Source organism: Lichenostomus cassidix, chromosome 8 (assembly GCF_008360975.1).
Source record: "Lichenostomus cassidix isolate B80296 chromosome 8, HeHo_3.0, whole genome shotgun sequence".
NCBI classification, from domain to species: domain Eukaryota; kingdom Metazoa; phylum Chordata; class Aves; order Passeriformes; family Meliphagidae; genus Lichenostomus; species Lichenostomus cassidix.
In genome coordinates this window covers 16,025,359-16,047,329 of record NC_139489.1, presented here as the reverse complement: position 1 = coordinate 16,047,329, position 21,971 = coordinate 16,025,359, and the positions used below count along the sequence as shown (strand labels likewise).

Below are 21,971 nucleotides of genomic sequence, written 5' to 3'. Positions count from 1 at the left end.
TCTCTGGCAGCCTCGGGTCATCCTCGGCACCGCTCGGTGGGCAGCGCCCGCGTCCCGCTTCTCCCGTCCTCACCGGCGGAGTGAAACAAATCTCCCGTCCAGCCAAGATCCAGGAAGGCAAGGGATGCATTTCCTTGCAGTTCCTAGACACGAACTAGCTTTGCAAAACACGAAACACAGCCAGTGTCGTACCATTTCTCCTCTAATCGTTTGAGAAAGCTGACACCCCAGGTCCGTTCCCGGTGCCCGTGCAGCACTCACCCTCACACGAGATGCTTTATGCTGGATTTAGCATTTGCTTTGTTCACTCGTTTGATTTATTTACTTCTGACGAAGGGGTTTAACCTGATTAGGAAGCAGTAGGTGAGAAAGGGCTGTCGGCAGGTGGGCTGCGCAGCAGGGGCTCAGCAGGGTGCCTCCCGCAGGACAGCCCCGAGCGGAGCTGCCCGGGAGGCTGCAAGCGCTCTCCGAACGGAGATCAGCGCACCTTACAGCCCACAGCAGCATCTCTATACATTTTGAGTTTAGATGTAGAAAGACGAGTGTGTATTTTCTTGTAACCAGGTCACAATTACTTATGAGCGTTACTAGTAATTTAATGTGTTCTGGTGCTTTCATTACACAGTCAAAGCGGTATGTAGCAAGGTAAACGAAAGGGCATGAATTTTTCATCCCATTTCAGAGGCAAACGAGAAAGACTGTTTTGCAAAAAGTAACAGTGAGTCAACGAAGACGCATACACGAAATTACACCTAGTTGTTCTAATCTGGTTATTTCTACTGATTCCAGCATTGATTTTTGAAGCTGAAGGCGTCAATGATTTTCGGAGTAATCAACCTAAGGTGCAGCAAAGCGACCACGGTACACAAATGCCGTAAGTAAAACTGCTGTGCCCAGCACCAGGAACTTTCCGGCAAAAATGAAGGTGCTGGTCGTGTTCTTCAGCTTCCTTTTGTGTCACAGTAAAGCATCAAGTAGTCGTTGGACAGTTTTACTCGAGGTGGTGTTCGCTTGCTTAGCTAGATTTTGGGAAGTCAGGTTAATCCTGTGAACCGCAGGGGCTCACAAGCACCAAGTGGCTATTTTTTCTGTAAATGCTTCGGGGGTGGTGGTGAAAAAAAAGCGTCTACTCTCAAAGCCAGCATACTCCTGAGCGTGAGGGAGGCTGTAGTTTGCTTGTCATGTCCGACTTCAGCCTCAGTCGTTTCTGAACGGAAAATGCTGTTAAACCTCGACTTGCTTACTGCAGAGTCGCACTTTAGGCGGCCCTACAGTCATCGAAACGAAGTTGCTGATGGCCTGAGATGTGTGAGAGCGAAGCCCAGAACCACCTCAGAAAGATACCGAAGACCCGAACCTGACTTCCTGGCTGCGTTAGGAATCCGAGACCAGACCTGGAAAACTATGTTTTAGTGTCGTGTGTGCATAAAGCAAGGCGAACATTTTTGGTTTTGCAGAAGGGAGCAGGCTTCTCCGTTGCACAGCGCTGGGGTCCCCGCAGGTGGGGCGCTGCCTGACGCGAATCCCTGCTACCGTGCTCGCCGCCCGTGCCCTACGGATCCTCCCCGAGTTAGCACCTGAGCACCGGCACGCAGGCGAGGAGGGCACTCTTCCCACTTGCCTAGCTTCACTCCGCTTTCGCCTTAGTGGTTGAATCGCTGTCAAGCAACAGTAGCCGGAGGGAGGTGGGGGAGCATCTCGCCTACCCCTTCCATATTTAACCATTACCTAAATCCGAAGGGAAATGAGCAAACCTCTAGGCTTGGGTCTTAAGGTATTTTCAGCGCCGTTGGGCGTATTTATCCCAGAAGAGTTTTCCACAACAAGTTATTTCTAGTCTAGGAGAGGTGTCCGTCGTCCAGGGCCCGACTTTAGCCCCGATTACAACGCCACGCACGGCCCGATGGCGGCGGGAGGTGCATCCCCCCACGGCCGGGCCGAGGGCAGGGATGCGGCACGGAGCGGGCTCGGCAGGGCGAGCGCCGGCTGCCCTAGCCCCTGCCCTCTGCCCGCCCGAGTCAATCTGTGTTTTGAATCTGTGACTTGTTCTCGTTGCGGAAGTCGAAGGGGATCCAAGAATAGTTCAGATAGATGTGTCTAATTTCTAGAGCAGAACCCCGAGAGAAACGAAACGCCCGATTCCAAAATGACACTTCGATGTCACTTCAGCGAGCCCTGTGAGGTGGAATACGGTAAGACATTTTCATTTAAGGAAAACAGAGAGAAAAAGAGGAGGGGAGCACTACTGATTTGTGAGGCTTTGGCGCTTTTAAAAACCTTTTTTCTGGCTTGGTGTTTTTTTTTTCTTTTTTTGCAGAAGCTCCTAACTAACGCTCAGGAAGTGGAATTTGTGGTTTAGGGGGCCGAGCTCTGAAGGAGTTGAGAGAGACAGAAGAGTAAAAAAAGCTAACTCAAGCACCATTGCTCCTTAAAGGGAGGCTAAATTTAAAGTCGCCCAAACTATCAGGCTGTCGTGCATACCCCGTCCGCAGCCCAGCTTCCTTCGCCCCTCCAAATGGGTAAGGGTTCTCGCTTCTCTCGCCTAGCGTGGGCAGCTGCCGGCGGGCGGGACGGGGCGGCAGCGACATCTCCCTTCTCGGCCGGGACCCCGCGCAGCTCCGGCCCTGCCTTAGCCGCAAGGCTCGGGGCGCCGCTGGCCCCGCGCCCCCGCAGCGGCAGCCGCTGGGCGGGCGGGGCAGGTGCCCGCGGCGGAACGGCGGCCAGGTGGACTGCGGGACTCGCCTTCCCACGGGCCCAGGCCCTGCCTGGCCAGCTCCGGCCTTGGGAAGCCGGCGGCGCCTCTGCGGCGTGACTTTTGGAGGGAAGCACGCGGCAGAAGCGGCCCCGGCGCCCGGAGCCCCCAACGGCTACGGCGGCCGTTGCTGTCGCGGGGGTGGGGGGTGACGCGTTATCGGGCCGCTTTGATTTCTCTCCCCCCTCCGTGCGGGCCCGCTGGCTGCTAGCCGCCGCTCAAGGATGAACCCAGGCACAGGTGGGTCTGGGCAGCAATGCTCCCACCGGCGCCGTGCCCGGGGGCGGTGCCTCCCCGGCAGCGCTGAGCGGCCCTGCCCCTGCCGGGCGCGGACGGGCCGGAGCTTTGCAGAGCAGCCCGTGCCGCCACCTGCGGGGCAGGGGCCCCTAGCCTCTCTTCACCGTTTGCAAACCTGAGGCTGCTGACTGGGGGAGAAAAAAAAAAAAAAAAAAAGCAACCCTCCGAAGTTCTCCAAAAGAACGCGGATTTAACTCGCTATTTGCAAAGTCAAGTGTAATGGCAGAGGCGGCCCGGTGCTGGATGGGTTTTAGAATGAACCTCTCCGGCCTTCCCCCGAGGAGTCGGCTCAGGGTAGCTCTGTTTAACCCGGTCCCCCCTCGACTCCCCGCAGGAGGTTTCCCACCTCCTCTCCTTTCCCCACCCCGGCTTTCGGTGTCCGCAGCTGCGAGGTGGCGCGGCGCCGACAGCTGCGGGTTGCAGGAGAGATTCCGTTTTGTTCGTTTTCGTGTTATCGTGGTTCGCGCGGGATGGGTGAATCAGTCCCTCCGACAGCAACAGCCTCTCAGGCGCCAGGTTTAGGCTGTCGGGTTTGTAACGACTTTCCCTCACGTCCCAGTAACAACCCTGTGCCGGCCAGCCCGTTCAGGGTGGCGGGACCTGATAAGCTGCTTCGGGTGGACATTTGTTGGCGGCGCTTCTGCCGTGGCTGCCGGCGCGGAGGCAAACACGGAGGCACGGTGCGCATCCCGCAGAGGGATGGGATAACACTCGACCGCACCCCTCGGCCCCCGCTCGTCCCCAGAACGGTGCCCGCTTGCTGCTATTGCCTCTTCCCCGCAATCCGGCAGCGGCCGTTGGCGTGTGGCCGGGGCGGCCTCAAGGCCACGGTGGGAGGGAGGGGGGTAAAAGGCGTTGGCTGGGGGCGGTGGGAGGCTGAGTTATCCGGGAAGAGGGGGCGAGGCGAGCGGGGCCGGGGGCGGTGGCCGGAGCTACCTGCGCGCCGCCACCTGGCGCGCCGCCCCTGGCGAGCGGCCCCTCCTGGCCGGCGCCCCCGGCCCTCAGCGGCGGGCTCGGCGCCTTCCCGCAGGTCGCCTCCCCGCCACCGCCCCGCAGGAGACTCGGGGGTGACGCTCGCCGCCGCCGTGCCCGGCGCTTGGAGAGGGAGTGCGGCCGTGCCGGCCGTGGCAGCACCCCACCATGCCGAGGTCTTTCCTAGTGAAGAGCAAGAAAGCGCACAGCTACCACCAGCCTCGCTCCGCCGACGAGGACTACAGCCTGCGGCTGGAGACAGTGCTAGCCCAAATCTGCGCAGGTAGGAGTCCCTCGGTGGCAGCCTCGCTCGGAAACAGCCCACCCGCCCGGCATCACCCCGGTGCACGCGGCACCGGGCGCTCGCTGTGCAGCCCCTGCGGGACGCCGGAGGCACTAATGCGGTGTTGGAGAGAGTCGGGCATCAAATCTTGGCGGGAGCGGGCCACCCCGGGAGGCGGCTGGCTCCCACCACGGACCCACACTGAGGAGTTCCTTCTCTCCCTTTGCCCTGCAGAAAGCAAGATTCCCGAGGACACGGAGCTGTGCCGCACCGCCCTGCCCGATCCGGAGCCTTCCCAGGGGCGCTTTTCCCCGGAATCCCACCTTACCGAGGCTGCCGATGGCACCTCCGAGTCAGCGCCCAGCTGCGAGGGCAGTGTCTGTGACAGGGTGTCCGAGTTCGAGGATTTCTGGAGACCTCCCTCGCCCTCCGTCTCGCCAGGTAGGACCGGGGCGAGCAGCGCTCAGCGAGTGTCTGACTGGATGTCCGTGTCCGTGTTCACGCCGTGGGGCAGTGGAGCATATATCTCACGGCTGGGCACCACCGTCACAAACGAGTAGAAAGGACAGATTTGCCTGTCCCTTTTTAAAATTATTATTTCTCGCTCCCCAGACTTGCTAGAATCTGTTCCTTCCACTCGTTTTCGGGTTACCTCTTTTGGGTTGCTTTTCCAGCCCGTATTGTGCTGCTGAAGGAGCAGCGGGTGATAGGCTGTAGGAAGGTGGACATGGCATCGCGTGCTGATTTTTTGGTTTATGATTAATTGTTACAGGCAAGCCGGGTTATGTTTAAAAGGTCCCAGCATTTTCCTACAGGGTTATGCCTACACAGAGTTTATAAGTCTTTTAAGTACAGGCAATCTATATACCTGTAGTAAACAGCGCTGATTTTGTGTTTTGTACGACCTGCTAGACATTTTCCCTAGCGCCCTTTCAGGTTATTTCTTGCCTCTTGCCTGTAAAAAAGATCTGGCTCTCCCTTCCCCCGTCCCCCTCTCTTTTGTTATTTGGGGGTTTTTTGGTTTTTTTAATGTTTGTTTGTTTGTTTTTCTTTTCTAAAAACGCATTTGTAAAAAACAGAGGAATATAATAACGGTAAGATTTAAACACTCCAAATCCAGGAAACTCACACTTATGGCCGCAGCGCCTGTCTCTAGCTCCCTTGTCCTGCCTTTGATGTGGTTGGAGCAGTGGGAGATGCTGTCCCCAGCCTGGCACAAATACTTATCTCGTTTAAAAATACCGTGCTGTCATTTTAGAACAAAAATATGTATATATATATAACCACTTTTTACTGTCTCGATTCAAAAGTGACAGCTGGAAAAAAGGACAGTTTTTGTCTTGATGAAGGAAAAATTGTGTCACCTTTACCAACTGACAGCAGACGCCAACAAATGAATACTTAGTCCCGGTTTGCCACTGTTTCCCACTTCGTCTTTATAGTGTCCTTGCATATGAATGGCTCATTGTAATGATGTGGATTTGCATTTTTAAAGCCTCATCTTCTTTCAAGAGTCTTAAGCTCCTTTGAGGGGACATTCAAAATACTGTCCAGCATCAGCCACAGGACACTTTCAGTCTGTGCAAATGACAGACCAGACCAAATGCAGCAATGCAGCAGTCTCTTTTCCGATAATATTTCTGCACAGATTGTGGCAACGTGTGTAATTTTTTTTTCTAACGAATTTATCCTGCTCCTCCTTTCCCAAATAATGACAATTTCTACACAGGGTGTCAAAAAGACAGATGTAAAATAGAGCAGATGTTTTACCAGGTCTGCTCTGCCTTTTCCTCCTTCCCACTGATTTGTTTCCTCACTGTGGGGTTCACTAGCTCCCAGCCAACCATCAGGCTGTCCAGGGAAGGTAACTTCACAAAATGAGGATGATGTGCCCAGATCAAGATTTTTCAAGGTGGGGTGGGCAATCCTGCGGCTTTCTGATCCCATTCACAGGAGATCCACGAATAAAGGGACTCCAAGTACTGTTAGAGCTTTATTAAATAAATCTCAGTTCATTGAGAGAAGTGCTGTTATATTAATGATGAAGGTGGTGGCAACAGAATTAGATAATTGGGCTTCCTCCCACAGCTCCCCTCCTCCAGCCCCTCTGTCTTCCAGCAGCTTTGTCAGATTCAGTGTGAAGCTGGAATTTGTGTCTAGGTCACGTCTGCAAGATGCACTGGTGACAGACTGTATTCCTACAATTGTGCTTGGATGGGGCACAGGTTTTGTGCTTTTGGCAAGCAGAGCAGAGTTCTAAATCATGCTGGGGGCAGGTGTGGTGAGTAGAACTACCAGTCCCTTATCCCTAGAAGTGAGCATAGGTGCAGGTTGCACTTCAATAGGCAGTGAAAGCTGTATTTCACTTTTGTCTTTGTGTGCTGTGCTGCTGATGTAGGCGGTCATACAACATACAGAAATAATACCTGTTAACTCCATCAGTGCAAATCACTTTGTTATTTAACCTCACTTTCTATGTGTCTCTGTAATCACACAAATTTGCATATGCAGAAGGTGCATGGGAGCTCAGTGCAGCAGTATTAGTATCTCCTGACGAGCTTGTTGATGCTGCAGAAGGAAGGAGACTTTTACTGGATATAATGGAGTTATAATGGTGCAGAGAGTGTGGTGTTCTGTGGTTTGTGTCAGAGGACACTTGAATCTTTCTCGGCTGTGCCAATCAATCTCTTCCCAACCATTTAAGGTTGAGTTTGTCTTACCTTCAAAAACAAGCATTGATTGTTTTTTTTTTTTTCTCCCAGAGGTAGTCTATATAAAGGCTGCACAAAATTTCTAGGAAAATGAGGGAGAGTATTTCCCTCCCTCTCTACTCCTCCCTAGATGCTGTGGAGTGGAGAACAGGCACACACAGAAGTACTCTGCAGTGTGGCAGAGCAGGGTTTGCAGGTTGCTTTGCCACTGAGCTTGGATGACTTGAGTAAAATGTGAGTGACCCCCCTGCATTTGTCTTGAGAGGGCTCCAAAGCATGTGAGGTGATGGAAGGAATGTTGCACGCAAACTGATCTGTGGTGCAATGTTCACCGTATACTGTATTGCCAATTCCAAGGGCTCAAAAATCAGGTCAGCCTTCCCTCTCCTTTCACTCAATGAACTGGCTCAGAAATCAAGATTGTAAGTAATACCTTATGGATATTCAGCTCTAGTGTCGAAATATTGAGGGTTTACGTTTTCATGCTTTTCTTACAGTTTGGGCTAGAAGTTGACTTTAAAAAGGAAAAAAAAGAGCTAAAACAAGATGAAGCAAAAAAAAAAGCTGAGGGCCTGATGAAAAATATGCCATTTTAAGAGCTGGGACTTTAAGATAGTTTTGAAGTTTGCGATAAAATCATGAGAGATGGCAACACTGAAACTGGTTGCAAAGACACAAGATAGATGATGTGATGCTGACCACAACCTTGCAGTCAGTGCAGAACAGGAAAAATCATGCTGAACACCACGTCAGCTAATTTGATTTCATCACTCTCTTCAAATGTCCCAGTTGGTATGTATGCGTAAATTTCCGACCAAAAGACTGCTAATTTCAATGGAAGAATTTGAGACTGCTAACATTTGAAATTATGCAAAAGACAGGAAAATATCAAGTCATTCAAAGCTCAATTTTAACCTAATTTTTTACTACCTTCTGTAACCCCTCAGTGACCACTTGCCTATCCAAATGGATAGCCTAACCACATCATGGCTTCTTTCCCTTGTCCACCCCCATTTATCTTGGTTTGCCCAAGGCTGAAAAAGCCGTGGGAATTCTGAAGCTGAAAGGAATGAGAAAAAGTAAGAGAGCTATTGTGGGTGGACAAGTTTTTGGTTAAGGGAGGTTATACTCTGGAAGCCCGAGTTATAAGAGGTGCCAATATCTCTATGAAGTCATCAGCATTTAGCAGTGAATTGATTCATCTCTTCCTTGGCTCACTAAAACTCTTGTCTAGCGGGGACATTTGACTCTCCCAGTGCTGCTGCCTGTTACGATGAGCAGTGAGAACAGTGCACCTCACACATTAATCAGCATCTCTGGCAGACACAGTGGGGGTCTGGTGCCTCATGTTCCACGCCCAACTGTGTGTTCCTCCATGTGGGGCTCCTTTAGCACTCATGCTTTTAGACACTCCTCTCAAAGGTTGTGCTCCTGCCATTGCATCAGGGTCTGCTGTGGGCCCCCAGGGGTGATTCAAATGGTGCCCACTGCCTTGCTCACATGCCATTGCTGCAGGTGAGCCTCTTAGAGCCTCTTAGAGGCTCAAGACATTTGAGCTGGCCTGGTGGAAATTTGCTTTGTTTATGACTGCTAGGAATATGATTTTGTGTCTCCAGGTTTAAATGTGGCCCATCCTGATGATTTCACAAAGCTCTATGTCATGGATGGACTCAATTTCTTTATATGGGGAACCTCAGAGCAATCTGAAATAACCAAGATTTTCTTTCAGATGAAGAGAAATTTTAGTTTATTTTTTTTCTGAAAAAGTGAAGCATAACATGCAAGCACCTCAGAAGGTGTTACATTTAAGTTATGCTGTAGTGTAGTTATGGTCACCTGTGGCATCAAGATGAGAGACTAGATTTGGGTACTAAATTGTGCAACAAGATGTTTTTAATTTTGTTACACAGGTAAATCTCAGCACATTTGCTCTGTCTGGCACCTCTGCAACATTGTATTTGCTACATGGATGTGTGGGATCTTCATCAGAGCTTAAACCTGTGGACGGTCAGTTTTTATGTCCATTTTGGGACACAGTAGATACACATTTCCAAGAAGCTGCAGCTAGAACTATAGGAAGTTGCAGACCAAATTGTTTAGAGTCTTGATAGTCAGATCAGTGTGTACACACCCAGGCATCCAGAGATGAAGGTAGACAGTGTTGACCTTAAATGATTTGGCTGGGACATTGGGTAAATAGGTAGTACTGGACACTCAGACTCTAATGTGCAATATAAAATGTCCTCCCATTAGAGATGAAAGGGCAGCCTCAAAGTGCAGTACAGGGGTCTGGCTCTGGACATAAGCCTGAGTGCTGAGACTGTTCTGCCTCATGATAGTGTCTGGATTGTGAAGCCCACCAATTCCCATGCCCTTGTGTTTCCACAGCCTCGGAGAGATCTGTGTGTCCATCCCTAGATGAAGCACCCCCTTTCTCGGTGCCATTCAAGCCGTACATGTGGAACAGCCTGGGTGGCTCCGAGCTCAGGCACCTTGTGCAAAGCTACAGACCCTGCCCGACGCTGGAGCGGACCTCAGCCCTGGGGCTCTTCTGCGACCGAGCCTCTGAGCCCGCCCTCTATGGCGCCGAGTGTAGCTCTTCGCTGGGACTGTACGGTGACTTCAGCTCCCCTGGCCCGGGGCTGTTTGAGCGGCCACCGGCAGCAGCGCCTGGACTCTATGCCGAAACACAGCCTGGGCTGCAGCAGGAGAAGGGACCAGGTGGCATCAAAGTGGAGTCGGACCTCTTGTGCCGCCCACTGCTCATCAGCACTGGCTCTTACAAGTGTGTCAAGTGCAGCAAGGTAGGGATCCCCTTCTCCCTCACTGGGTATGAATCTCCCCCAGCCCTTTGTCCCTGGCAAACCTGACCCTGTGTACTCTCTTCCCTCAGGTCTTCTCCACACCACATGGCCTTGAGGTACACGTGCGCCGCTCACACAGTGGCACGAGGCCCTTTGCCTGTGACATGTGCGGCAAGACCTTCGGCCATGCAGTCAGCCTGGAGCAGCACAAGGCCGTGCACTCGCAGGTGAGAGGGGGGCAGGCTGCCAGCATGGACGGCTGCGGGCCAGGGCCAGCTCCTCTATTCGGCTGGCTGGGGAAGCCATGAAGGCAAATACAGGGCAAGGAGGAAGGGACCTAAACTGAGGAGGGGAAGAGAACGTGGTAGGGCTGCAGTGGGCAGTTGTAGGTGAAGAATATGGTGGCAATCAGAGGAAAGCGTGGTCAGTTAGTCAGCAGAGGAGCTAATCAGGTGATTAAAGAAAACAGGCTTTGTTTCCGTTCTTCAGACCTCGCATGCATCTGTATTAAGCAATGGGCATTTTTGGCACTCTAGAAGTAGCAGAAAATAGCAAATGTTCACTCTCAGAGCTGGAAATTGTAATGCAGATGTGGACTTTAACTGCTAAAGCAACTCAGTGTGCTTTCTTCTGATGTAGCTCTCCTCATTCTTTCTCCTCCCTCCCCCAGAGAAGTGAGTCTTCCTTTGTTTGTAGTAATTTTGTCAGTGCAGGGAACATCTGAACGACCAGTCAGGTATAGAGCACAGACTTCACCCGTCTTGACACACTGAGTCACACACCAAAAGAATATGGTAGTTAATTTTGGTAGGAGGACTTGTAATAGTTTCCACCTGCTGGTACTATGCCATATTTCCCCTTCCCCACCCACCTGACCTGGCAAATCTTCCTTTTTCAGATTGGCTTTTGAAGGATAGAGTTACAGCCATGTTTTTTTTTTCTTCTCCTCTGTTATTTATAATTCCATGAGTGTGCAACCAGCAGAGCACACAATGAAGGGAAATATCTCATCATCCATTAAACAATGCTGAAAAGAGCAGCACAGCATAATGTATCCATGGAGGGGACACCATTTGGGGGAAGGTGCATTAAAATCCAAATAAAGAAGGTGATTGTGTGGAAGCATAGAAGGAAGCATAGAAGGAAGAGGAAGGTGCAGTGGAAGTTAGGGGATGGAAAGAAGAGATGATATGTGGTATAAGAAAATGGTGGAGAGGAATGTGTGAGGGAGGGGTGAGAGACAGTAAGGTCTTAATGCATTTGTTTTTATATGTTAAAGAAGTAAGCTGAAAAGGTGTTTGTCCCAGGTGCTCTACATATCTTTCACTTGAATTTTAATGGAACTACAGATAAGCAGTAAGTTGTTACCCTGACAGAACTCAGTCTGCCACAGGGATTTCCCAGGAGAGTTGAGCAGCCTTGGCACCCACTTTGCTGTGTACAGTGGAGAGGTGGCCTCTGAACAGTGCTGCAGCTGCTGGGTTTCCCAGTAGAGTGATTGTGTCTCAGGCCCCTGATAAAATGTGTTGGCAGACTCTGCCCAGTCCATTGAGGCTACTCCCACCTGGCCATTCCTGCCAGCAGGAAGAGCTGCTCAGTTAAATTTTAGTAAGGAACAATGCACAGCACTAGGAAAGGATGCATTATCTTTTTATCATCGGGTGCTGCTATCAAGCCAGTGTTGTGATCTGTGTAGGCCAGTCCAGCTATCTGGAGAAGTGTAAGTTCTTGCTAAGGCAGAAAGGCCAACACTGATGTACTGCTAGGCAGTTTGTTGCTGATAGGATCGTTGGTGTGATGTAATGTGTGTGTCTGGGCTCATCTCTCTGCAGGAACGCAGCTTTGATTGTAAGATTTGCGGCAAGAGTTTTAAGAGATCTTCTACTCTGTCCACCCACCTGCTCATCCACTCAGACACCCGACCCTATCCGTGCCAGTACTGTGGGAAGCGGTTCCACCAGAAATCTGATATGAAGAAACACACCTTCATTCACACAGGTCAGCCCTGCAGCTGTTGGTGTCAGCCCCAACATGAGGGCAGGTCTCTGAAGAGGTTTCTCTGCAGCAGTCCATTCCTCCTCAGCTGGGACAGCACACACACCTCCCTGTGCCTCTCACTGTCTTGCTGCTGTTCATGCTATCTGAGCTGTACTTGGCCAAAGGAGGGTGATCTGAATGTGGTTTAATGAACAGCAGCTGCAAAATAACCTACAAAAATCCTCGCAATCCAATCATTGTTCCCTTAATAGGATCCACCAATGTTTATTCAAAGAGCTTTTGTGTAAGATGATTTGTAGAGTATTGTATTCCTGTAGCCTTGATTTACAGCTGAGGTCCCAGGAAAATGACAGGTGAATTTGATTACAGCATTGCTTTTTGCAGGATCTACCAATTTACAATAGGAACAACAGGAGTCTCCTCCTCTAGATCAAACACTAAACTGGAGGGCCTAGGTCTTAGTCTAAATATTTGTTCAGAGATTGTCTGCACTTCCACCTGGACTTTCTGAGAAATGGCTGCAGTTTGATGGAAGGAGAGGTGCAGAGTTCTCAAGTTTCACTGTTAGTAATAAACATGGAAACTAATGTAAAGTGCAGGTGAATCACCAAAGGAAATAGTTTCAAAAATATCATTCAGTGAGAAGGCAAGTTTATCAGAAATCATTAAAAGAAAATCTTGCCTTTCAGACCTGCACCGTTCACTTGAAGTAGAGGGAAATGAATGATGTGTGAGATATGCAACAATTTGTAGACATGAAATAACAGTTGAACTGCCCAAACCCAAGGTTCAGATGACCAAAATCTTTTTTCCTGATAGTGGCCACTAGCAGGTAGAAAGGGTGAAGCCTAAGAAGAGCAGTATGTAGAAAGATGGCACTATATGTAACGCTGCTTGGTTGTGACTTTTCTAGGTGACAAGCAGTGAATAATAAATGTTACTTATAAAGATTTTTCTCTGAAGGCTGCTGGATGAAAATGAACTATTTAGGAAGTAATACAATAAGTATTTCCATAGTAACTTTTCCAAATGAGGTTTAAGTAGACTTTCAGACAAATTCTGAATCAGTCAGATTATTTTGTTGTGAGATCAGAAACTGTGCCTAGGCTTTTAAATTCCTAACACAAAAGCAGGTCCTTAACTGAATCAGGGATTTCTTTCATATGTACCATATACTTGTGAAATGAGCCTTCAGCACATTTTGTGTTATTTTTTTTGATTCTAAGAATCTGATCTTCAAACATCCAAAGAGCTTGTTTTTCCCAGCTGAAGTCAGTGGGCTCTGCAGGTGCAAAGCCACTCTGAAAATCCGGCTTGGTATTGTGGTTTGGTTCCCTTTTATTTGTTAACAAACAGTATGAAAATACACTGAGATCCTGCTGCCATGGAGTTTTGCCACTGACTCCTCTGCAGAAGTTCCAGGGGCTGCATTTATTCCCATTTACATTATCTACCTGCAGGAGAACTTCAGGGCTCTGACTGCTAGCATTTCAGTGTGGGGAACAGAAAGAACAGATGTCTGGATGAATCCTGCCCTTCAGGATTCACTTAATGGCCCTCATACCTCCCTTGGGGACAGACCCCAAATCACTGGGTTTGTTTTAACACCCTCCATCTACCTATTCCACCTGCCCCCACGCGGATGGTATAGCAATCGATGCCAGGCATTCATCACTTTTCCAGGAGTTCCTCATGTTTCTAGGACACAAAGCCAGTTTAAATTGCACAGAGCCCATGCAGACAAATACATTCACAAGGTGTGGTGTCCTGAGACCACTGTGCTTCAGGCTGCTCCCAGGACTATACTGGGCTGATGGAGGTGCAGCCGAGTCCAGGCCTGCTCAGTTGTAGTGGAGGCTCAGCTCATGCTCTGGGGCTCCCAACTGCACGTGTTTTGTAAGAATGACTTCTCAGGTAATCACACAGAAATCTCTTTGATAAGCCGTAAGGCCCAGTGTGCATTTGCTGTGGTCCCAAGTAAGCAGCATGTTGCCTCTTTCACAGCCTCTCTCTTTCCCACCTTGTGCTTGCAGGTGAGAAGCCTCACAAGTGCCAGGTGTGTGGAAAAGCCTTTAGTCAGAGCTCCAACCTCATCACCCACAGCCGGAAGCACACAGGCTTCAAGCCCTTTGGCTGTGATCTGTGTGGCAAAGGCTTCCAACGAAAGGTGGATTTACGGAGACACCGGGAGACACAGCACGGCCTGAAGTGAATCCAAACTACAATATGGAAAGCGCCTACAACACTATGAGAACAGACTCCCTTGGCATTCCTGCTGGACCCAAGATTTGTCTTCAATACAGATCCTGGCATTACCTTTCTGAACAGGAGCTCAGAGAGGAAAGAAGAGGACAGAGCCATGCATTGACAGCTCAACCTGAATGACTGTGAAAGGGGAAAGTAAAGATGGGTTTCTCTCTTTCTCTTCCCCTCTTTCCTTCTGAAATAACACTGAAAAATAAGCCTTTTAGATACAAAGCCTAATACTCCAAAGATGGATAAGCTACCAAATATCTGTAAGCTGGAAAATATTTCTCCCATGGCCATGATGAACCCCGTGAAGTTTTCAGTAGCTGGAACCAGCTGGCAGGGAACCATGGGTATAACAGTGTTTACGTGTGCTAATGACAGAGAGCCATCAGCACTTGCCCTGGTTGAGTTGAGTGCTGAATAGGTTCACTCTTGGATGACTTCCTGTCAGGAAAACCTGGAGGATCAGGACCGTGCAGTTTGACATCTTGCTGGTTTTTAATCAAAGGTACCAGCTTGGGTCTGATGCTGCTCTCACTTGTTCTGATGCAAATCAGGAGCTGCATTAACAGTTACAGAGAGGTCCTTTTTATCCTCCCTGAGCCATCTCTGTGCAAGGTCTGACTGCCTATGTGTTTGAAGCATGGAGGGTTACTTCCTCCTACATCCACTAGGGAGAAGGAAGCTTGTGAAAGACCAGTGGGAAAGCCAAAGCACAGAACTATGCCTTAGAACTGGAAACCAATCCAACAAGTGATCCTGCTTGAGGAGGGCAGGAGCACTAGGGAGGCACAGACTTTCTGTCCAGAACCATTAGAGGCTTTTACACTCTGGGCTTGTTCTAATAACTGGAAAATAGCTACTCAATAGTCTAATTTGTATATTTGTTTTTGGTTTTTTTTAATTTTTAAAGGGAAACTTTCTGAGGTGGGCAGGACTTAATATAAAAATATAATTTACTTAATTTGCCTTAACTCTGCATGTACCTCAGTTTTAAAAAAACCTGTTTTTACTTTGTTGATAAGTTTGTAAATGTCCTTATTTAGATTTTATGGAGTGTGTTACATTTCTTGGTACATATTTATTAGAACAATGTTTTAAGTTAATAAACTATTGAGGATGGTCCAGAGTGATTTTTATTTAATATGTAACTTCAGCACATTTGTGAATGTCAGCCATTACAATAGACCACAGTGAGTGTCAGGGATGTGGCATCCAAGGAGGTAATGCAGGCACAAGGGCTGTAGCGATTAAAGAACATAACTGCCATACTTATTTGTCCAGTTCCCACGGATGTCAGATAAATATTCACACTTTTGAAGACTGGGCTATACTCTGCTTAGGACTACCACCATAATAGGGTTTAGAGGAGAAACATCAGTTTTAAGGCTCTGCTTTGGAAATGTAGACAGCCAGAAGTCCCTACTTCGCCCAGGAGGAACTTCACTGTCTCCCACAAGATTAAATGTCTGTGCCTGGGAGTTTGCAGGACACCTGAGGAGCAGGTGCATCATTTATACTTAAGCCTGCTGGGACTCACAGTATGGCCTTTTGCCTGCCTGCCTTGTCAGCAGGGCTGCCTCCATCTGCCATTTGCAGCCCATACAAAAGGGAAACAGGAGGATGATGGAGGGGTCCCTTGTGCTTTTCCCAGCAGAGCACAGCGTGGTAGCCTAGGTTTTTACATGTCCACGTAATCTTGTGTGCCTGCATGGGTATACACTCTTGTTTCCAGCTTTGTACATTTATTCTGGACAAATGCATGGAGCAGAGGCCCCTGTGCCCTGCTGGGCTGACCTAGCCCTGGGGCACTCACCTGCCCACCCGAGTGCCAGGGCACTCACCTGCCATGGTGCCACTGAGGTCCCGCTGTGCTCCTGCTTTCTGCCACCCCTCAGAACCTCGGCTGGTTGCTCACAGGGTCTCACTGGCAGGCTGTGCCCGTGTCCCGGCAGGGTGTCCCGGCAGGCTGTAGCCGTGTCCCCACAGGATCGCCCTGACAGGCTGTGGCCGTGTCCTCACAGGACCACCCCAGCAGTCTGTAGCCGTGTCCCCACAGGATCGCCCTGACAGGCTGTGGCCGTGTCCCGGCAGGGTCTCCCGGCAGGCTATGGCCGTGTCAGGCTCTGGCTGTGTCCCCACAGGGCTCACGCTGGGCCGGGCTGCGCTCTGCCCGCGGGGCTGCCCAGGTCGGGCCTCACGAGCTGAGCTCTCACTGAGCAGAAACGCGGCCACAATCACGGCAGCCACGCTGAAAGGCTGCGGCAGCGGCACTGCAGGAGGTGCCAGGTGCTTTAAAGACCACATTAGGCCCATTATGATGCATTAAATACTGCAGGTCAGTGCAGGAGACTCGGTGGCGATGCGGAAGGCCTGTTATGCTCTGAGTCCTGCCCAGGCCAGGGGAGCCTCCACAGAGCGGCTCAGCCGGCGGCACAGGTAGGTTTGGGGCTATCCCGCGATGATGCTCGCTATTTATTTTACAGGGAAGCTGCTAGTGTGGATGGAGTGAATGCTGGCCAGCAGTTCTCGGTGTGGGTTGGTTGGAGTGCAGCAATTGGCCACAGCCCCTCTGCCCTCGAGGGCCATTCCTGCCAGGCACAGCCTCCCTCCCCTCCCTTGCAGCAGGTCTTACTCCAGCAGGCCCTGAGAGGGCTTAGTTCGTGGCATTTACCTTTAAAACTGTAGTTGCAGCGTATGCCTGCCCCCTTGGAGCCTCCCGCTTCCAAACAGGGCAATTAGTGGGGTTTGAGTTCAGTGCTGCCCCGCTGGATGGGGTGGGTGGCTGGGGAGGCAGCATGGAAACAGCCTAGGTGGCAAGAACATCCTTCATGGGAAGGAACTCCCAGGTGTTTATTGATTTTAGTGTGTCTCCTCCCAGAGCATGTTGCAGTTAATAGTGTGTTTGAGGGCACCACTGTTGGGCTGTGGCTCAGACCCAAACACCCCAAAATGTTTGTGTTTGGCTGCATGGGAGGGTGTTCCCATGTCCCCAACCCTGCTGCTGGTTTGGGTGAAATGCACTTACCTGTGGGGAAAAGTCATGCCTTTAAGGTGGGGAATTGAAATGAAGAAGAGGAAAAGAAGATTTATCTGGGGAGAATCAGAACAGGCTACTGAGAGGCTGTGGAGCAAGTCTGAAGATTGGAAATATCTCTCTCAGTGTTATTACTGTGTGCCATTAAAAATGCATTGTGCATATTACATGACCCATTATTCATGAAGCAGGTTCCATACCTTTTGTTTGCCAGAGTAACAGTAGAAAGGGTAAGGAGAGACACTGGAGCACACCTTTGTTTCTTTCTGTAAATTTTTAATGACACCTCTAGCTAACCAGTTGGTGAAGCTCAGTTCCTGCATAAAAGTGGAAAGGCAGAGCTATCTACGGGACAACTAAGCCTTTCAGAAGCTAATTTGAGCTTGTGTTCATCCACACCAACAATGATTAAATTACCTATCAAGTGTGCAGAGCTATCAGGATTCAGGGCATTGAAAAACAAGGTGAATTTATCTGATTGATTTAAAAGACATGTGTGGAACAAGTGGGTTATAAAAAGGAAAGGTCTGTTCCTTTTCGATATTATACAAGTACTTCTCTGGCAAGCTAAAGAACTTCTTACTTTGCTTCTAAAAATTGTTTTGCCTGCACAGGAAACAAGTTTATTAGTTGGAATCAAAATGCTTTATCCAAATCAGTTAGCAGGCTGAATAAATTCATGAGGCAGAAACAAAGCACCTTATTAGGTTCCATCCGTATGCCAAGCAGACATATTTAAAATTAAAATATGCAAACATCATCTGTGTTTTCTATACAGTCAGTTTCCAAAAGCTGATAGTAACACTCAGATTGGATATTGCAACACAAGTTAGAGAGCATTCTTCTGGGTCTTGCTCCTTCCTGAAGCAAAACATTTGTTGCAGTCGATGGGGGGAGAGAGGAAGAGGTTTCTAGAATAAGCCTTGGGTGAAAGATTGCGAGACTCGTGCAACTCTACTTGCAAGCTGTGCAGCTGTTGCATGTTGACAAAGGTGTGCTCCTCAAGTCTCTGCATTTTCCACCCATGAGAGAGAAAAACCAAACAGGTCAGTTGTATCAAATTAATCTCCAGCATAACCCCAGTTCACATCAGGAATGGATTTTGCCTTTACTATGTAAGATTTGGGTCTCACTCTAAATAGTGAAGCATAGCTCAGCATACAGCCTTTTGAGGGAATTCTGATTTAGTAAAGCACTGAAATATGCATGTAAGTCAGTGGAGTGTATCTCTAGCAGAGACCTTACTAGATGCCTGCTCAGAGTTAAAATTCCAGAGATTTTCCCTGCTGAATCTTAGACCTTACTCCATTGCCAAGCCACATCCTGTCTGTCTATTTTCACCTGCAGTGGAGGTGGCTTCTGAGAATGCCAAGGGTAATTTTTTTTTTCTAATTGTCAATAGGCTAGTGGTAGTTTCCAGTATTTTTAACTCTGAGTAATAAAGCAGTCTAAATAGATTTCAGGCATGTAAATATCTGTAATGCATTATAAAGTGTGTAAAATAGTGGAACCAGATTTGAAAAGATATTTGTGCAGCTAAAGCTGCAGATATGTTTGAATGTGCATTGGATATGGGTATCTACTTGTGTCTTTGACTTCTTTATGGGGGAAGAAAAAGAAAAACCAACACGAGTCTCAGAAAGTTTCTTACATCTATGTCACACCAGTTTGTGATATACTCAACATATGGACTCTAAAGAGAGGGCACAGAAATCTGAAAGAAATGTTTCATACATTATAAAAATGCTGCCTACACCTTGTTGGAATATGTTGCCTAACGGATTTACCTGGAGCATGTGATAAACCTTTCATATAAGATGAAAGCAAACCACATTTATGTGCTTGTTCCAACATGCTGCTTCTTATCTGCATTTTTGGATTTTTTTTAGTAGAGGTGACATGACAATATTGAACAAGGCAAACATGGAAGGAAAATAATGTAACAGGTATTGAAATGATTTTCTTTTGGTACCAGTCAGCCAACTTTCTGACACATGTGGGATCTCCCTGCCGGCTGGATACTATGGTGCATGGGGTACATCCACCCCAACTCACCCAGGCTCAGCTTCCCCAGGCACTGGCAGCACTTGCTGCAGCACTGCTGGGCTCCTCCACTCAAGCAGCCCAGAGGGCAGCTCAGCTGCTGGCTCGTGCTGCCAGCTCCCGCCGTGGCACAGGGGCCAGCGGTGGCTGTTCCACCAGCACACTGGCACTGGCTGGAAGGAGTGCAGCACAGAAGGTGTTGAAAATGGCCAAGATATTCCTTTGATTTAGTTACTGTAATAAAGCCAGCTGGCATAAATGGAAAACTGTAATCCTCTGAGGTGATAGACAGTTCATTATGATATGGAATTTATGTTTTACACTTTTTTTCCACTATGAATAATACATTCCCAAAACTCACTGATAGACTCAAGGGGTGAGTTCAAAGGGGAAAAAGGTATCAGTGTAAGAGACAGGAAGCTAACTCCCGGTGTTCAACAGAGTAAACTCATCTGAACAGAAACAAAAATATGTTATCACTATTTAATGTAGGAAAGTTTAAGTGTTGAAGTGAAAAGCCACAACAAATTAATTGTATTTAATTATGTGGTCAGCCAGAAAAAAATAGTCATTACTTTGGTCTAAATTGCTTCCAGGGACTCCTTCTAGCAATTAATTGATTTAAGTCGAGAGATCTTATGTTGCCTGTTATACCTGGTAAATTCCCAATTGCAAAAACTGTTGGCTCTGCCTCTACTATTGCCCTTTGCCTCCCTGAAACACAGCAACATTGATAGGCAGGCAGGAGGGCAAGACCCAGAAAGGGAATGGGTGAAAAATAGCCTTGATCCTCTTTATGTAGCTGTTCCAGCTCTTTGAGTTGCTGCAGGAATGATGGTTGCAGGTGTAGACATCCCTTATTGCAAACCTGCAGTCAGGGAGCTGGGACCTGCTGGACCAGGATGCTCTTGCTCACACTGAGTAATAGTGAGTGTGAGTCAGGGTGCTGTCACCTTGAGCCCTGAGAGCAAAGAGCCGTGTCTTCCTGTGTGCTTATGCTGGGCTTTGTGCTGCAGGGGCCTGACCTTTGCTGAGCTCTGCTATGTACTCTATATATCTGCCGTCAGTTGGTTTTGGAATTATTTGTGTTTTCAGTAGCTTAAATTAACATTAATGGCAATCGAGAAGAGTCTCCTTCCTGTGTGATATTTCCACCGTGGCTGAGGTGTTCTGCTTGTGAGCTCCTCTGCTGAGCCAGGTAGCCTCACTCTCTCCCTATCCATTTGTCAGCCAGGCCTGGCTCTGGGAGGGCTCACTGCTGTTGTTGCCTACAGGGGTTTAGCAATCTTTAGATTGATTTCTGTGGCCAGTTGAGGTGGTGAGGCCGTTTGTCACCTCTCCCTTCATCCCAGGCGAGGGTGTGATGTTCCAGCTGGTGCTTCCTTCCCAGTTTCCCCAGCCCAAGTTGCATCACAGACGCTTGCAGGGATGGAAAAGAACAGTTGCATTTATGGGAGCAAGGGGTTTTATGCAAGTGGGGTGAGCTCTGTCCTCTCTTACTTTTCCCAGTATTCTAAATACCTCTGTCTGAAACCTCTCACACCACCCACTGTACTCCAGGCAGATGTGGGGCCATGGAAGAACATGTGCCTGCTTAAGTGTGAAGTGCCTCAAACTGCTAGGCACCAAATAATTGCAGAAGGGGAGATGTTTGCCTGTTACTTCTCTCTTTTGAGACTGCTGTGGTTTGGTTTTTAACCGTGGCTCTTTCCACTTGGCGTTTGGATGTCCGTTTTGTTCCTGTGCATGTTCGGTTGCTGAAATCTCATGTTTGAGCAATTTTTTCTGTGAACTTCTGCATGTTGGAGAAGGCTGCCACAGTGTTTGTATTGATGCTCTGGCCAGGTTACGGTTAAGGACCCTAGTGCTTTAGATCTCAGTAGTGGCTGGAGAGCAAAGATACTGTCTACAAAATGAGAGCATAAGGAGGCATGGTTCTCACCCAGAAAGTGTTGGATCCTATGGGTCCCATACTGTAAAGGGTAACACAAAAGGACAACTGCACCAGCTGGATTGGGTTCTGCCACTATTCAGTCTGAATCACGGGAAATGCTGCAATCAAGCAGCATGACTGGATGTGCAGCATATGTTACAGTGAGGGTGTCTTCTGGCACTGGTCTCCTAAAGAATCTCCTAGGTAAATGTTACTGTCCTGTCTCCAATCCCTCTTCCTGTTAGCTTTGTGGTGAGAATTCAGCTGACAGTCAGTGGAGCTTTCGGAGAACACAAGTACTGGCAGGTGAATCAGTCTCCAGTGGTGGTACCAGTGCCTCTTGACCAGAGAGGCCTGGCAGTGCTGGAGCTCTGGTGGGCTTTGCTTTGTGGGGGGGGGGGGGTGGGGGGGGTGGGGGTAAAAAAGGTTAAGAAAACCCCAGCAACAACAACAATAAATTGTTTCCTTGGGCTTCATTTTCCTGAGGAGTGTAGAAGCCAACAAATATGGGGCATTTCTTTCTACCCAAAAATCTGCTTCTCATCTTTTTCCAGCTGGGTTGCAGGTATTGCTGTGCCTGTTCTTTGTTGCTGCTGGGGGGTGATTCAGTGCTGTGTGTTTTCCTGGCCCCCCATGCTGTGAGGGGTGTCACCTCTGTGTGAGAGCTGCTGGCAGACAACCTTTCCAAGAGCTGGCTCCTGCATGTGGGCCCTCATGTGTGCATGGCAAACGCAGGCCTGTGACAGTGCAGCCCTGCTCCTGGCCTGGCACGTGTCTGGCCTGTGTTTTGGGTGCTCTGCTTCCTATTTCTCCAATCTCTTTATTCCAGAGGGGTGCTCTTATGCATATTGACAATAAAGGGTGGCAACTGCAATCACATTTATTGGCTAA

General features: G+C 48.9%; 1 protein-coding gene and 1 long non-coding RNA gene across 4 annotated transcripts; one reads left to right on the top strand and one right to left on the bottom strand.

The window, feature by feature from the left end:
* Positions 1 to 575: 575 nt before the first annotated feature.
* On the bottom strand, positions 576 to 2,640 carry LOC146433924 (uncharacterized). The gene is made up of 2 exons (XR_014853759.1): positions 2,482 to 2,640; positions 576 to 2,175 (listed from the first exon to the last, which is right to left on the bottom strand). It is a non-coding gene; the product is annotated as an uncharacterized LOC146433924 (long non-coding RNA).
* Positions 2,088 to 15,194, top strand: GFI1 (growth factor independent 1 transcriptional repressor). 3 transcript variants are annotated; one of them, XM_085068066.1, is made up of 8 exons: positions 2,088 to 2,192; positions 2,318 to 2,519; positions 4,080 to 4,304; positions 4,539 to 4,745; positions 9,404 to 9,819; positions 9,909 to 10,046; positions 11,652 to 11,817; positions 13,851 to 15,194. In XM_085068066.1, exons 3-8 carry the CDS (start codon positions 4,190 to 4,192, stop codon positions 14,027 to 14,029), a joined length of 1,221 nt encoding a protein of 406 aa, XP_084924192.1. In that variant the 5' UTR covers positions 2,088 to 2,192; positions 2,318 to 2,519; positions 4,080 to 4,189; the 3' UTR covers positions 14,030 to 15,194. The 3 variants fall into 3 exon arrangements, with proteins under 3 accessions (XP_084924192.1, XP_084924191.1, XP_084924193.1); XM_085068065.1 differs by lacking the exons at positions 2,088 to 2,192; positions 2,318 to 2,519 and adding an exon at positions 2,853 to 2,992; XM_085068067.1 differs by lacking the exons at positions 2,088 to 2,192; positions 2,318 to 2,519 and adding an exon at positions 3,212 to 3,729.
* Positions 15,195 to 21,971: the final 6,777 nt, after the last annotated feature.